Consider the following 13,957-nt stretch of genomic DNA (forward strand, 5'->3'; position numbering starts at 1 on the left):
GTTGAGGCTCCAGGTTCGTTGCTCAATGGAGTAAATAGAGAACTAGGATTTAAAAATCATTTTGGGAAGTGAAAGTCAAGTTCCTTTGTAATAGCAAACACTGGCCAATTTTCTTTAAATCTGACTGCCATTTCCACAGAACAGTACTCTTAAGAATCTTAGGTTTTTTTCATTCCGTTATTCAAAGCTCAGAGACCTCAAAATCATGTTTTCAGTTTATTGACTCTTTAGCTTCCAGGTTTTACAAATAAAATACTTTATTAGCTTCTTTGATAGAATAATGTCAGAGTGTTTTACATACAATGAGGAGTTCATCCTTCACTGTCTATTCAGAGAGAGAAACTGAGGCACAGAGCCTTGATCAAGTCTACTTGGTGATCGGGAGCAGCTCCCAGACTGCGTACAGGCAGCCAAGGTGTAAGCGGTTCCAGACTCCATGGTCAGCTGTCTGAGATAGGTCCTAGATGTCCTGTGCTGGCTTTCTGCCTTTAGCTTTCATCATCAAGTTGCGGCAAGACTTGATGGTTGCCTGAAGGTCCAGACTCACTGGACCAGCATTATCCATTTCATCGGCTACACCCCGGAGATGTAAAGCTGTATCAACTAGCTCTCTGCTCTGAGCCTGGGCCATGTGCAGAGCAGGCTAAGTCCTTGGGAAGCCTCACTTCCGTATCCATTTCACAGGTATATGTGGAAGCAACGTCACCAGGGAGCCGAACCGAGAAGAATGCAGATGTGCAGATGTCACGAAATGCTTGGGATCCGGGACCAAGTTCAGTGTTTATTTTGGCTCTTCTATATTCCTTCGGAAAGTCCTTTCACTAAGTCTGTGATGTCAGCTCTCTGGAAGCGTCACACTGGCATAGACCGTGAAGGAACCTGATTCCTGGGGGAAAAACAGAACAAGTCTGTGAGGGGAGGGACCAGCACTAGGTTTACAGGCTATAAATGGAAAGTGTAATGCTTAGGAAAAGGAAAGGTTCTCAAGAATCAGGTAGCATTGCAACTTGCTCAGCGTCTGTCACAGCTGGGTTTGTCAAGATTGTTTTGCTGTGAATCATTTTTAAAGTCTCTGTTGAGTTTGTTACAATATTGATTCTGTTCTATGTTTTGGTTTTGGGGCCATGAGGCATGTGGGATCTTAGCTCCCCAACCAGGGATCAAATCCACATCCCCTGCATTGGAAGGCAAAGTGCTAACCACAAGACCTCTGGGAAACTGTAGAGCTAGAGGCAGCACTCAGGTCCCCAGACTGTCTGCCTGCCCACAGATGGGCTACAGTCTCCTTCAAGCATATGCAAGCCATCAGGGAGACTAGGACAACTGACCCAGTCATCTGAGGACAAGCACTCAATTTAGAGCAGCCAAGAAAGTTCTAAATTACCAAGTTTAAAAAAAAGGGAAGATCAGTGAGACCTAAAGGGACAAGGAAGAAGCAGTTCAGGTGGGAGAGGGATGGGGAGGAGATGAAGACTGAGAAGAGAATTCTCATAAGGAGAGGAGATTCAAGAGTCAGAGACACAAAGAGACAGGAGTGGGGGAATTCAGGTGGTTTTGCTGCAAAATGTGAATATATGCCAAGTGCTGTGTTTCTTCCCCAAGAAAGCATCATTACATACACACACACACACACACACACAAGCTTCAGTAATTGTGTTATGTGTCTTCAGTTTCTTTTTCTTCAATTAAAGTCACAGATAATTAAGCTTGATTTTAAGTTTAAAATAGTCTGCATGCTACCATTTTAACGTCTAAACTATTCCTATCCTTTAGAAGTCTTGTGTGTGGATAAAGAAAGACAAGGTTGATGGCCACTAAAACTAATTGTTGAGTGATGAATGGTAAGAATTGTAATAAACTTTTGTTTTGTTTTCCGGAAAAAAAAAATCTACATGATTTTTTAAACCTTTTAAAGTCAGATTTATGTTTTTACTTCCCTTTGGATAGGAGTGTTCTGTAACTAAACCTCAAAATGAAGACAAGGCATCCTTCCAGGCATTGCTGGGTATGTGTACAGTAGGCTTGAGGAAAATAGGTAAAAGTAGGTATTTCTGTGGTCTTTTGATCCTCCATTATCTCCTAAAATGCTTTATTTTATGAAGCCCAACTGGAGCCAAGACTTCAGCACAGAATTTACTTCTGTTCATTTAGTAAAAGGAAGATTTTTTTTCAAGTAAACTTACTCCATTCTGATCTTGCAATGGGATAAAACAGGTGGGCTAGGCGTCATATTCTTTACACGTTTGCAGAGCTCTACTCCTAAATATTCTGATAAATAGGGCTGAATGGAAACTAGGCATGGATATTTTTACAAAGCTCCCCTGGCTATATGCAGCTGGACTTGAGAAGTCCTGGACTCAAGATGCAATTCCTGAACTTAAGCATGCATCAGGATCACTTGGAAGATGTTTTTTAATGTGCAGATGCCTGGTGACCTGTTATAGACATTCTGATTGAACAGATCTTAGAGAGAAGTTCTCAGAATCTTTATTTTTAAGAAATATCCCAGCTGATTCTGCTGTGGTCCTTAGACAGCTCTCAGAGAAACACCAGTGAAGAGAAAGCGAGCAGGTGAGAAGCCATGAGGGTTTTCCCAGAAGCCCTGCAATCGAGGCTGCAGATGCTCCTTGCTGCCTGCTTGCCAGGACCTGCGTTCCCCATTTCAGCTCCACACAGGTTCCACCCTTTCCCGGCCTCCACCGATTCCCTCTCTACAGAGAGGAAGCACAGAGTGACACCTCACCTGGATGGGCTCTGGGACAGGCTCTGTGGCAGCGACGTAAATGGTGGTGCAGGGGTCCTGTGCTGGCAGGGGGTCAGGTTTCTTCTGAACAGACTACAAGGGAAACAAAGTAAATAAGCCATTAGTTGAGCAGCAAGTTATTTCCCATCTAATTCTCATGGAGAAGCACAGAGTCAAGAAGTTAGGAGCTGAAAAGTTCTTTGGAGTCATTTGGTCCTTTTCAGGTGAAAATTTTCCCCCAGATCCCCTGGAACTCAACTCCCTGGGCTTTGCTTAAGACTCCTCGAGTGACGTCTTAGAGCTTACAGCCTTGTGAGGCAGCCTGACTTACCATTACCACTTCCCAGCTGTGTTAAAAGTCTTCCTCATAGTGAACTGAAATTGGTGTGGCTCTTACATGGATAGTTGATGAGAATGAGACTTATATAGTATTTTAGTCTCATTCGTATCACCTACATAGGACTTCTCTGACACTCAGACTGTAAAGAATCTGCCCGCAATGTAGGAGACCCAAGTTTGATCCCTGGGTTGGGAAGATCCCCTGGAGAAGGGAATGGCAACACACTCCAGTGTTCTTGCCTGGGAAATCCCATGAACAGAGGAGCCTGGTGGGCTATAGTCCATGTGGTTGCAAAGAGTCGGACACGACTGAGTGACACACACATAACACACACACACACACACACACACATATCACTCACAACATGCAGAGGTCCTGCTATTCCTCACTATCATGGCTTCTCATCAGTTCTCTTTCCTAACTAAATATCGAAGTTAATAATAACCATACATATGCAAGTGTTTTAAGTGTACAAAGTTCTTCACATATATCTTCCCATTTGTCTCACAACCACTCTATATGTTAAATACTATTGTTACTCACATTTCATAGATGAAGATGCTAAAGTCCAGAAAGATTTAGTGCTTTCTTTATGGCACATACAAGAAGTATCAAAGCCAGGATTTTAACGTAAAGCACGTGTACTTTCCATCATGCTATTCTTCTTTGGTTACCCCAACTTATAATGACCTCTCCTTTACTTAAATTCCTTAGGTACTTAAAGTCTAATTCTCACATTATGGCACTGTATACAAGACACTCTGATATATTTATACGTTGCTTCTCCAAACAAACCATCATTTCCTTGACAAATAGCCTATATATATATATATATATATTTTTTTGCATTCCCTACAAAGCAGTGCTGGGCCCACAAGAACCTTCAGTCGATGTTTGTTAATGTTACTAAGAATGAATTAAAATCCATGATACCAGGACAAAATCAGTGTAGGTGTCAACTGAGACCACATCTCTCTAAGATGGAGATGACATATCTGATGCCTAGAAAGTCATCCTTTCAACATACATAGCGGCCCTGATGTAGAATAATATTATACTCTCCCTTTCCTGAACATAGAGAAAGACTTAACGATGAAGCCCATGGGTTTTAATGGGAGAACACTTGGAATCTTGTCATCTGATAGAAGAGATAAGAAATTGGAAAAGTTTACTAGAGGAAAGAAGATTCAAGGTGTGACATGATCTTTCTTTTCATATGTCTGATGAATTGCCACGTAGAAGAGGAATTACATTTGTTCTATAAAATACTTTAGCTTTAAACCAAGGTTGGAAGCTTTAGGGTAAGATTTTGGTTCAGTATAATGAAGATCTTTCTAATAGTAAAAGAAAAGAAAGAAAATGTTTGTCATTCAGTTATGACCGACTCTCTGCAACCCCATGGACTGTAGCCCTCCAAGCTTCTCTGTCCATGATATTCTCCAGGCAAGAGTACTGGAGTGGGTTTCCATTCCCTTCTCCAGAGGAGCTTCCTGACCCAGGGATTGAACCCAGGTCTCTTGCATTGCAGGCAGATTCTACCATCTGAGCCACCAGGGAAGTAAGAGGTGCTCAAATGTGGGATGAATTGTCTTGCTGCTGCGGCTAAGTCACTTCAGTCGTGTCCAACTTTGTGCAACCCCATAGACGAGAGCCCACTAGGCTCCCCCATCCCTGGGATTCTCAAGGCAAGAACACTGGAGTGGGTTGCCATTTCCTTCTCCAATGCATGAAAGTGAAAAGTGAAAGTGAAGTCACTTAGTCGTGTCCGACTCTTAGCGACCCCATGGACTGTAGCCCTCCAGGCTCCTCCATCCATGTGATTTTCCAGGCAAGAGTACTGGAGAGAGGCAGTGAATTACCCACTACTGGAAGTGGTTGGGGTACAGCAGGAATTCTCACACTTTAATGTGCATAAGAATTTCCTAAGGATCTTGTTAGAAGTTTGGTTCTATTTCAGAAGATCTGAGGTGGGAACTTTCTGCATTTCTAATTAGGTCCCAGGTAATGCTTTTAGTAAAAGATTGTTTTAGTAAAAATGAGCTAGCCAGCACTTTGGAAGTAATGTTGTAGAAGATAATTCAAGCAGTAACTGGGTGAAATTAAAGAAGATCTAAATAAAGGAAAGGACATAACATTTTGTGAATTTAAAATTCAGTATTAAAACATACATGGTCTTCTCAAGTCGATCACTGCAGTTCTAATTAAAATTCCAGCAAAATTTTAAGGGTCTTGAAAATTGAATCTAAAATATATAGATGAAAATGCAAAGGACTAACATGAGTTTGAGTGAACTTCGGGAGATGGTGATGGACAGGGAGGCCTGGCGTGCTGCGATTCATGGGGTCGCAAAGAGTCGGACACGACTGAGCGACTGAACTGAACTGAACTGAAAAATGGCCAAGAACTTGAAGGAGAACAAGTGAAAAGAAAGAAAGTGTTAGTCACTCAGTCGTGTCTGACTCTGCAACCTCACAAACTGTAGCTCGCCAGGCTCTTCTGTCCATAGGATTCTCTGGGCAAGAATACTGGAGTGGGTTGCCATTCCCTTCTCCAGGGGATCTTCTTGACCCAGGGATGGAACCTGGCTCTCCTGCATTGCAGGTAGATTCTTTACCATGTGAACCACAGATTTATAATGAATCTGTAAGCACAGGTTTGTAAAGACAGTATGGTACTGGTACAAGTGTAAATAACTAGAACAGTGGAGCAGAATAGAGAACTTCAAAATAGATCCACACATATACGGACCCTTGATTTATAATGATGTGGCACTGCAGTGGGTCAAGAACAGTCTTTTAAATATAGTCAATAAGATATACATATGGAAAAATATAAAACAACCCATCTCATACCATACTCAAAAAATCATTTTCAGATACATAACAGACATAAGTTTAAAAGATAAACCACACTGTTTGTAGAAGACTGTAGAAGAATATCTTCTAATATTCTTAACTGGAATATCTTCAAAATTTCTTAACCAGAATACAAAAAGTTTTATCTACAAAGGAAGAGATTACTAAATTGTTCTATGGAAAAATTGAGAATGTTCCTTTATCAAAATGTATCTGAGAAATTTCAGAGGCAAACCATAAGATGGGTGAAGGTATCTGCTAACATACAACTGCCAAAAAGCCCAAAATATTTAAGTATCTTATGATAATCCCACCCCGAATAGACTGCGACTCAAAGGAAAAATGGGTAAGGGATTTAACAGCCACTTTAGGAAAGAGGATATTAATACGGCAATAAACAATATGAAAAATTGTTCAATTGCTTAATAATTAGTGGAATGCAAAATAAAACTATAAAAAGGTATCCAGCAGAATGACTAAAATTTAAAAGGCTAATAAATAAGAAAGACTTCTTAAGTGAACAATGCAAAGAAATAGAGGAAAGCATTAGAATGGGAAAGACTAGAAGTCTCTTTAAGGAAACTGGAGATATCAAGGAAACATTTCATGAAAGGATGGGCACAAGAGAGGGCAGAAATGCCAAGGACTTAACAGAGACTAAGAAGAGGTGGCAAGAATACACAGAATTATACAAAAGAAGTCTTAATGACTTGGATAATTATGATGGTGTGGTCACTCACCCACAGCCAGGCATCCCGGAGTGTGAAGTCAAGTGGGCCTTAGGAAACACTACTATGAACAGAGTTAGTGGGGGTGATGGAATTCCAGGTGAGCTCTTTCAAATCCTAAACGGTGATGCTGTTAAACTGCTGCACTCAATACATCAGCAAATTTGGAAAACTCAGCAGTGGTCACAGAACTGGAAAAGGTCAGTTTTCATTCCAATCCCAAAGAAAGGCAATGCCAAAGAATGTTCAAATTACCACACAGTTGCACTCATTTCACATGCTAGCAAGGTGAAACTTGCTAGAGAATGTCCAGATGTACAAGCTGGGTTTAGAAAGGCAGAAGAACTAGAGATCAAATTGCCAACACTAGAGAAAGCAAGGGGATTCCAGAAAAGCATCTACTTCTGCTTCACTGATGATGTTAGAGCCTTTGACAATGTGAATCACAACAAACTGTGGAAAATTCTTAAAGAGATGGGAATACCAGACTACCTTATCTGTCTGCTGAGAAACCTGTATGCAGATCAAGAAGCAACAGTTAGAACTGGACATGGAACAATGGACTGGCTCCAAATTGGGAAAGGAGTACATCAAAGCTATATATTGTCACCCTACTTATTTAACTTATATGCAGAGTACATCATGAGAAATGCTGAGCTAGATGAATCACAAGCTGGAATCAAGATTGCTAGGAGAAATATGAACAACCTCAGATATGCAGATGACACCACTCTAATGGCAGAAAGAGAAGAGGAACTAAAGAGCCTCTTGATGAAGGTGAAAGAGAAGAGTGAAAAAAGCTGGCTTAAAACTCAACATTCAAAAAGCTAAGATCATGGCATCCAGGCCCATCACTTCATGGCAAATAGTAGGGAAAAGTGGAAACAGTGACAGATTTTATTTTCTTAGGCTCCAAAATCACTGCAGATGGTGACTGCAGCCATGAAATTAAAAGACACTCGCTCCGTGGAAGGAAAGCTATGACAAACCTAGACAATGTATTAAAAAGCAGAGATATCACTTTGCCAACAAAGGTCCATATAGTTAAAGCTATGGTTTTTCCATGTATGGATGTGAGAGTTGGACTATAAAGAAGGCTGAGCACTAAAGGATTCATGCTTTTAAATTGTGGTGCCAGAGAAGACTCTTGAGAGTTTCTTGGGCTGTAAAGAATCAAACCAGTCAATCCTAAAGGAAATCAATCCTGAATATTCATTGGAAGGACTGATGCTGAAGCTGAAGCTCCAATACTTTGGCCAACTAATGCAAAGAGCCAACTCATTGGAAAAGATCCTGATGCTGGGAAAAACTGAAGGCAAAAGGAGAAGGGGGTGCAGAGGATAAGATGGTTAGATAGCATCACCGACTCAGTGGACATGAATTTCAACAAACACCAGGATATAGCAAAGGACAAGGAAGCCTGGCATGCTATAGTCCATGGTATTGCAAAGTGTCAGACACAGCTTAGCGACTGAACAACACCGCCATCAAGTTTTGATTAGAATGTGTAACAGCTGAAACTCTGGTATACAGGTGCAAAAAAGTAAATTGATATGCATATTTTGAAATACAGCTTGGCCTTGTCTAGTCAATTTGAAGACATGTATACTGTATGACTTAGCAATTCTACGTCTAGACACATCCCCCCAAAAATATGTACACATATCTACCAAGAAGCACACATATGAATATGAATAGCTGTAGTTTTCATAATCCTTCAGACTAGAAATAAAGTAAATGTCCATCAATAGTTGATTGGAAAAATAAACTCTAGTATATGCATATATTGATATACCATAAAGCAATGACTATGAATGCATTGTATCTAAGCTCAAAGACATGGATGCATCTTATTAAGGTAATATTAAGCAAAAGAAACCAGACATAGGAGGAAAAATACTGTAGGATTCCATTTTTATAAAGTCAAAAAAAAAGAGTAAACTTTATTTCTAGGAAGTAAGGATAAGGAATCTTTGAGGAGGAGAGAGAAGAGAGTGATTAGGAGACATACAAGAGGGTCTTCTAGGGGTCCGGATGATGTTCTGTTCCTTGATCTAGGGGTTAGTTTTATGGTCCTAAAAGACTCAACACTGAGAGATATAATTTCTCCTCAAATATAATAGATGTGCCGATTCAGTGCAATCCTAATAGGACTTTTCCTCTTTTTGTGATGCTTGAGAAGCTGATTCTAAAATACATATGAAAGTAGAAAGGGACAAGGATAGTCAAAACTCTTGAAGGAAAACAAGATGAGAAGGCTTTATTGGATATGAAGATAGGATACCTCATTGAGGTGACATTTACAGATTGTGCACTGTCTAGTATGCATGTTATGCTGTTAATCACTCAGTTGTGTCTGACTCTTTGCGACCCCATGGACTGTAACCTGCCAGGCTCATCCATCCATGAAATTCTCCAGGCAAGAATGCTGGAGTGGGTTGACATTTCCCCCTCCCAGAGATCTTCTGAACCCGGGGATTGAACCCAGGTCTCCTGCATTGCAGGCAGATTCTTTACCATCTGAGCCACCAGGGAGTAAAAAGAGATGCTAACAACATGGGATCGAATAGATAGGGAAGGCACCGTGGTAAACTTGAACCTGATTACCTAAAAGTATAAATGCAAAAGAGGTTCTCTTGGGACTCATATATTTAAATGGAGTTTGGTTCTCAATGGTAGTCATGGCCTGTGAAACAAATCCTCCAGGCCTCTAGGGGACAGCAGAAAGAAGATTTTTGTCCAAGAGTTAATCTCTGGCTTACAGAAATGCATTTACTGTCATCTGATGCAATTTCCCAAGGTGTTAATCAAAACTGTATTTACCTTCATATCTTTTACTCAAGAATTTGCCTTCCCCTATAGCCTAAAGGTCAGATTCTGGCCTATACATCACTTAGAATTGCTTTCAGTTCTGAAAAACTATAATATCTTCATCAGTTCAGTTCAGCCACTCAGTCGTGTCCTTCTTTTTGCAACCCCATGCCCTGCATCACGTGAGGCTTCCCTGTCCATCACCAACTCCCAGAGATGTACTATCTTCATATTTAACCATTATCCTTTAGCCACCCTCTTACTTCTAACATATCTGCTCCTCAACTTTATCTTGACTCTTTTTTAAAATCCAGCTCTTCCATTTCAATCCAACCATCACTCCATCACAGTTCTGCTTTCATCTCCTGCCTACATACCCTCTTCCATCTCACCAACCACTCTCTAGGCAGAATCCTCAAGATCCTCCTTCTTTATCTCTTTGATGTTTGCAAACTCTTAAACTTGGATCAAACCAACATGGCACACAATAGCCTTTCTCAACCATTCCCTCTCTCTTTAAGCTGCATCCTTTTCCTTAGAGAAGGAAAGAGTTTGATAACATGGAACTGTAAACTCCTAAAATGCCAGAGAGGGAAGGAGCCATACATTACATGTTTCTAGTGTCCTCATTTTTTTCCTATGAAGAAACAGATGGCTAGAAAAATACCCAGTGTTTCCCATCATTTCAAATAATAAATCATCCCATCTGACACTGAAGTTTAATGCCCTTTTAGAGAGCTCTTGTTCTTGCCTTCTGCTTTCCAAATTTCTTCTGCCTCATAACTCATGGACAACAACGAATGTCAGGCATGCAAAGTGAACTGACTGGCCAGGGAGTCCATGGGAAACATGACAGGTCCACCCCAGACAAAGAAAATATAGAACTTACACCTGATGTCTGGACTTGGGCATAGATAGTAAGGCTTTTTGCTTCCGTTGTTGGCTGGTAATTGTCTGTTTTACCTGGGGAAAAGAAACCATAATTGTTATGTCTCTCTCTCTGGTTTCCAGCATGAACTCTCTGCTCAGACTTCTCTGGTCTTTGCACCTTGATGCATACCACCTACCCCAGAAGTACCATAGAGAAAAGCATCGAGTCCCAAATCCCGTGCACATTTGTCCTATGGCATTAGGTTAGTCACTCTATCTCTCTGGGCCTAATGTCCTTATCTGTAAAATGAAATGGAAATACCTGCCTCTCAGGGCTGTTGTGATGATTACATGAGATATTACCTGTAAAGTGTATAGGACGGTGCCTGGCACATAGTGTTACATGTAATTGTTAAGTGTAATTGATATGCCATTTGATTATTTTGATCTCTCTATTGTTTGATGTGTATATCTAGTCTCCTATTAGAATTTCAAGTTTTTTAAGGGTATGGAAAGTTATTTATACCTCTTTTGTATTCTTCAGTTCATAGAGGTTCATTCACAGCTTTCTCAACTCCTAGTTTCTGGGGAACCGGTAGATGTGTAGTGGGAGGGGTGTAAGAGGGATGATCGGCCAGGGACTATTTGGAATAAAGCTGCCATGTCATTCTAATGCCTACCATCTTTCCCCCCCCCCCCCCCCGCCTCAAAGTCCAGGGTCTCTGAAAATTAATATGCTGCAGAACATTTAAATTTTTAAATAGTTTTAAACTTTTTTCTTTTTAAATCTATAGAAATAATTCATTGCTACAAAAACCTAAATAGTAGAGAGCAAAAAGTAGTTCCTCCTTCCTCCTTCCTCCTTCACTCAGTAACCAGTATGATTTCATTCTCAGAAGTAATAGTTTTCAACAGTTTGATGTATCTCCTTCCAGATGAACTCTGTACAATAGAACTTCATCTTTGATGATGGAAATATTCCCTGTCAGCAATCTAAGTAGCCACAAGTCTCACGTGACTACTGAGCACTTGAGCTGAGGCTAATGCAACTGAGGAATTGAACCTTCAGTTCAACTCAGTTCAATTTTAAATTGCTTTCAGTACTATTAAAAAGAATATACATAAATGCATAATTGAATCACTGTGCTGTGCAGCAGAAATTAACACAACATTATAAATCAACTATACTTCAAAATTTTTTTAAAACAATTGCATTTAATTCTAATTAAATTTAAATAGCCACGTGTGGCTGGTGACCACCAAATTAGACAGTGTGGTTCTGGACACTTGTATAGACTTTTTTAATGCAAATATGGTCATTCCATACACACTTCTCTGTAACACGACCTTCTCCCTTACCATATATTGAGGACATTTTCCTTGCTAAAGCAGTAGATCAATCTCATTCTTTCTGATGTTTCATGGTATTCCTTGCATGCATCATGTAGCAGTGAGAATGATGGAGGGAAAAAACAGAAGCAAGGATGCCTGTTTTGGGGACTATTGCAAAGTCCAAGCAAAAGCAATGGGGCTTAACACAGAGGAAATCACAGTCTTTAGGGTAGACTTATTTTAACACCAGTTAATTTATTCTCTTAAAAAACTAGACATGTCTCTGAGGAAATAGCACTTAGGAGAGGTATATTTTTATTTGGAAGGAAAAGGCCTTGTGTGTATGTTCGTGATAAAGGTGGTGGAACGTGCTGCTTGAGGGTGTGACCCTTGGGGAGGAAATGATGGGCAGCCCCAGGAGAAGCTCAGAGAATTCAAAGAAACCAAAATATGGTTTTCCTGTGTGGGTGTGGGCATGGAGTGCTTACCTTCCTGGTGGTTGCAACTTCTCTTTTTTGGTCTGAGTGGATAATTGGCTGAGGACTGTGCTTATGTTTGGATACGGGAATGGAGAATAGAGGTTGGAGTGATCAGAGGAGATAACAGAAGGACTGCAAGTTAGTTCTGTGAAATACATCCTTTCAGTTCAAATCTGGAGTGTCTGCACAGTTATAACCCTCACTCAGCACTATCCTTGGTGTTGTAGGGGAACAGACGGTACAGAATAAATTCTGGCCCTTAAGGACTTGCAGTCTTTCAGGTCAGCTCAAGCTGAAAATTACAATAGAGGGGACAGTCTTAAACGGTCGGAGGATGCAAAAGGCTGTATGTTGCTTCTCAAAAAGACTGCTGGATCAAGATAATTCAGTCTCATGCATTTTTTCCTCAATGCAGGGACAAGTTTTCAGGAGCCAGCTCAACTCTAGTCACTGAGACCTTAAGATCTAATGAAAAAGTTCTTGGCCTTAGAATTGGGGCATCTACCTTCTAGTCCTCAGTGGTTGTGTGGCATTAGATAACGCATGTCATCTCAATGGATCTCTTCTACCATCACTGTAAAATAAAGCAGTGGACTGTCTACTATTCTTTTTCTTTTTCTTTTTTTAATTTTATTTTATTTTTAAACTTTACAATATTGTATTGGTTTTGCCAAACATCGAAATGAATCCACCACAGGTATACTTGTGTTCCCCATCCTGAACCCTCCTCCCTCCTCCCTCCCCATACCATCCCTCTGGGTCGTCCCAGTGCACCAGCCCCAAGCATCCAGTATCATGCATCGAACCTGGACTGGCGTTAAGTTGTCTCATGCTACCCTAACCTCAAGTATTGATACTTTAAATCCGCTCTCTGTGCCCGTCCCAGAGCCTTCCAGTGCTGCCCTCTGCTGGCAACAGGATTTAAATAGTAATGCCTGGAGAATCCCAGGGACAGCGGAGCCTGGTGGGCTGCAGTCTTTGCGGTCGCACAGAGTTGGACACGACTGAAGCGACTTAGCAGCAGCAGCAGCCTGCGTTAAACACTGTTTATTTGTGTATGTTATGTATCGATACATCTATTTATCCATCATCCATCATTTATCAGTGCTTTCTGGTATTGACTCTTGAATCCCCGCAAAAACGCCATGAAGTATGTATTATTATCCCCATTTTGCAGAGGAGAAGTTAGATTATCTGTTTGATCACAGAACTCATAAGTGGCAAAGTTTGCATTTGAAGGCTAAAATCTCTGTTCTTACCCAATGTACCTCCCGAGCCCGGAATTTCCAGAGAGTCCATTTGAAAAGCTTCACATGGACTGCATTCTGGAAATGACGCTAGTAGAAGTTGCCAATAAAATCTCTTGAACAAAGTCTTATGGGGTTACGGTAATTGAGCATAGGTTTTAACCACAGATTTAAGGCAAGATTTTTGCGTGTTCCTGGCTTACAAAGAACACACAGTGATCAGAAACAAGGATGGGTATGTGTGTTGGGAAAAGTGATAGAGAATTATTGTGGGTGGGGAGTACTAGTCCTTCAGAGGCAACCACGTGATAGCAGCATGTAGCGGAGGAAAGAGTGTGGGTTAGGATCCCAGAGCCTTCGCCAGCAGGGTTAATGCAGATACGTTAATCTCAGTTTTCTCGTTGCTAGTATTTCAGTGCTGCTTCATCGTCTTAGCCAACAGTGGCTACCCTGCCTCATCCCCATTAGCTTTCATCGTGATGTCTGTCTGAATCGCCCCACCCCCTCCCAGTTCCTCCCCAGCTACCTCTTAGATGGAGGAAATGAGACAAT

The 13,957-nt window shown here is 40.9% G+C and overlaps 1 protein-coding gene across 2 annotated transcripts in view; it reads right to left on the reverse strand.

Moving 5' to 3' along the window:
• Positions 1 to 203: 203 nt before the first annotated feature.
• The window catches only part of SLAMF1 (signaling lymphocytic activation molecule family member 1), a 39,565-nt gene continuing 25,811 nt past the window's right edge, over positions 204 to 13,957 (reverse strand). For both annotated transcript variants that reach the window (XM_086394546.1, XM_086394547.1), the window contains exons 5-7: positions 10,367 to 10,440; positions 2,744 to 2,836; positions 204 to 886 (exon numbers count right to left, since the gene is read on the reverse strand). In XM_086394546.1, coding sequence (XP_086250672.1) covers positions 836 to 886; positions 2,744 to 2,836; positions 10,367 to 10,440 — 218 coding nt within the window. In that variant the 3' untranslated portion in view covers positions 204 to 835. The remainder of the gene's footprint in view (positions 887 to 2,743; positions 2,837 to 10,366; positions 10,441 to 13,957) is intronic.

This window comes from Bos grunniens, chromosome 3 (genome assembly GCF_055505025.1).
Source record: "Bos grunniens cultivar Pamir isolate PY7600 chromosome 3, Bosgru_T2T1.0, whole genome shotgun sequence".
Taxonomy (NCBI): domain Eukaryota; kingdom Metazoa; phylum Chordata; class Mammalia; order Artiodactyla; family Bovidae; genus Bos; species Bos grunniens.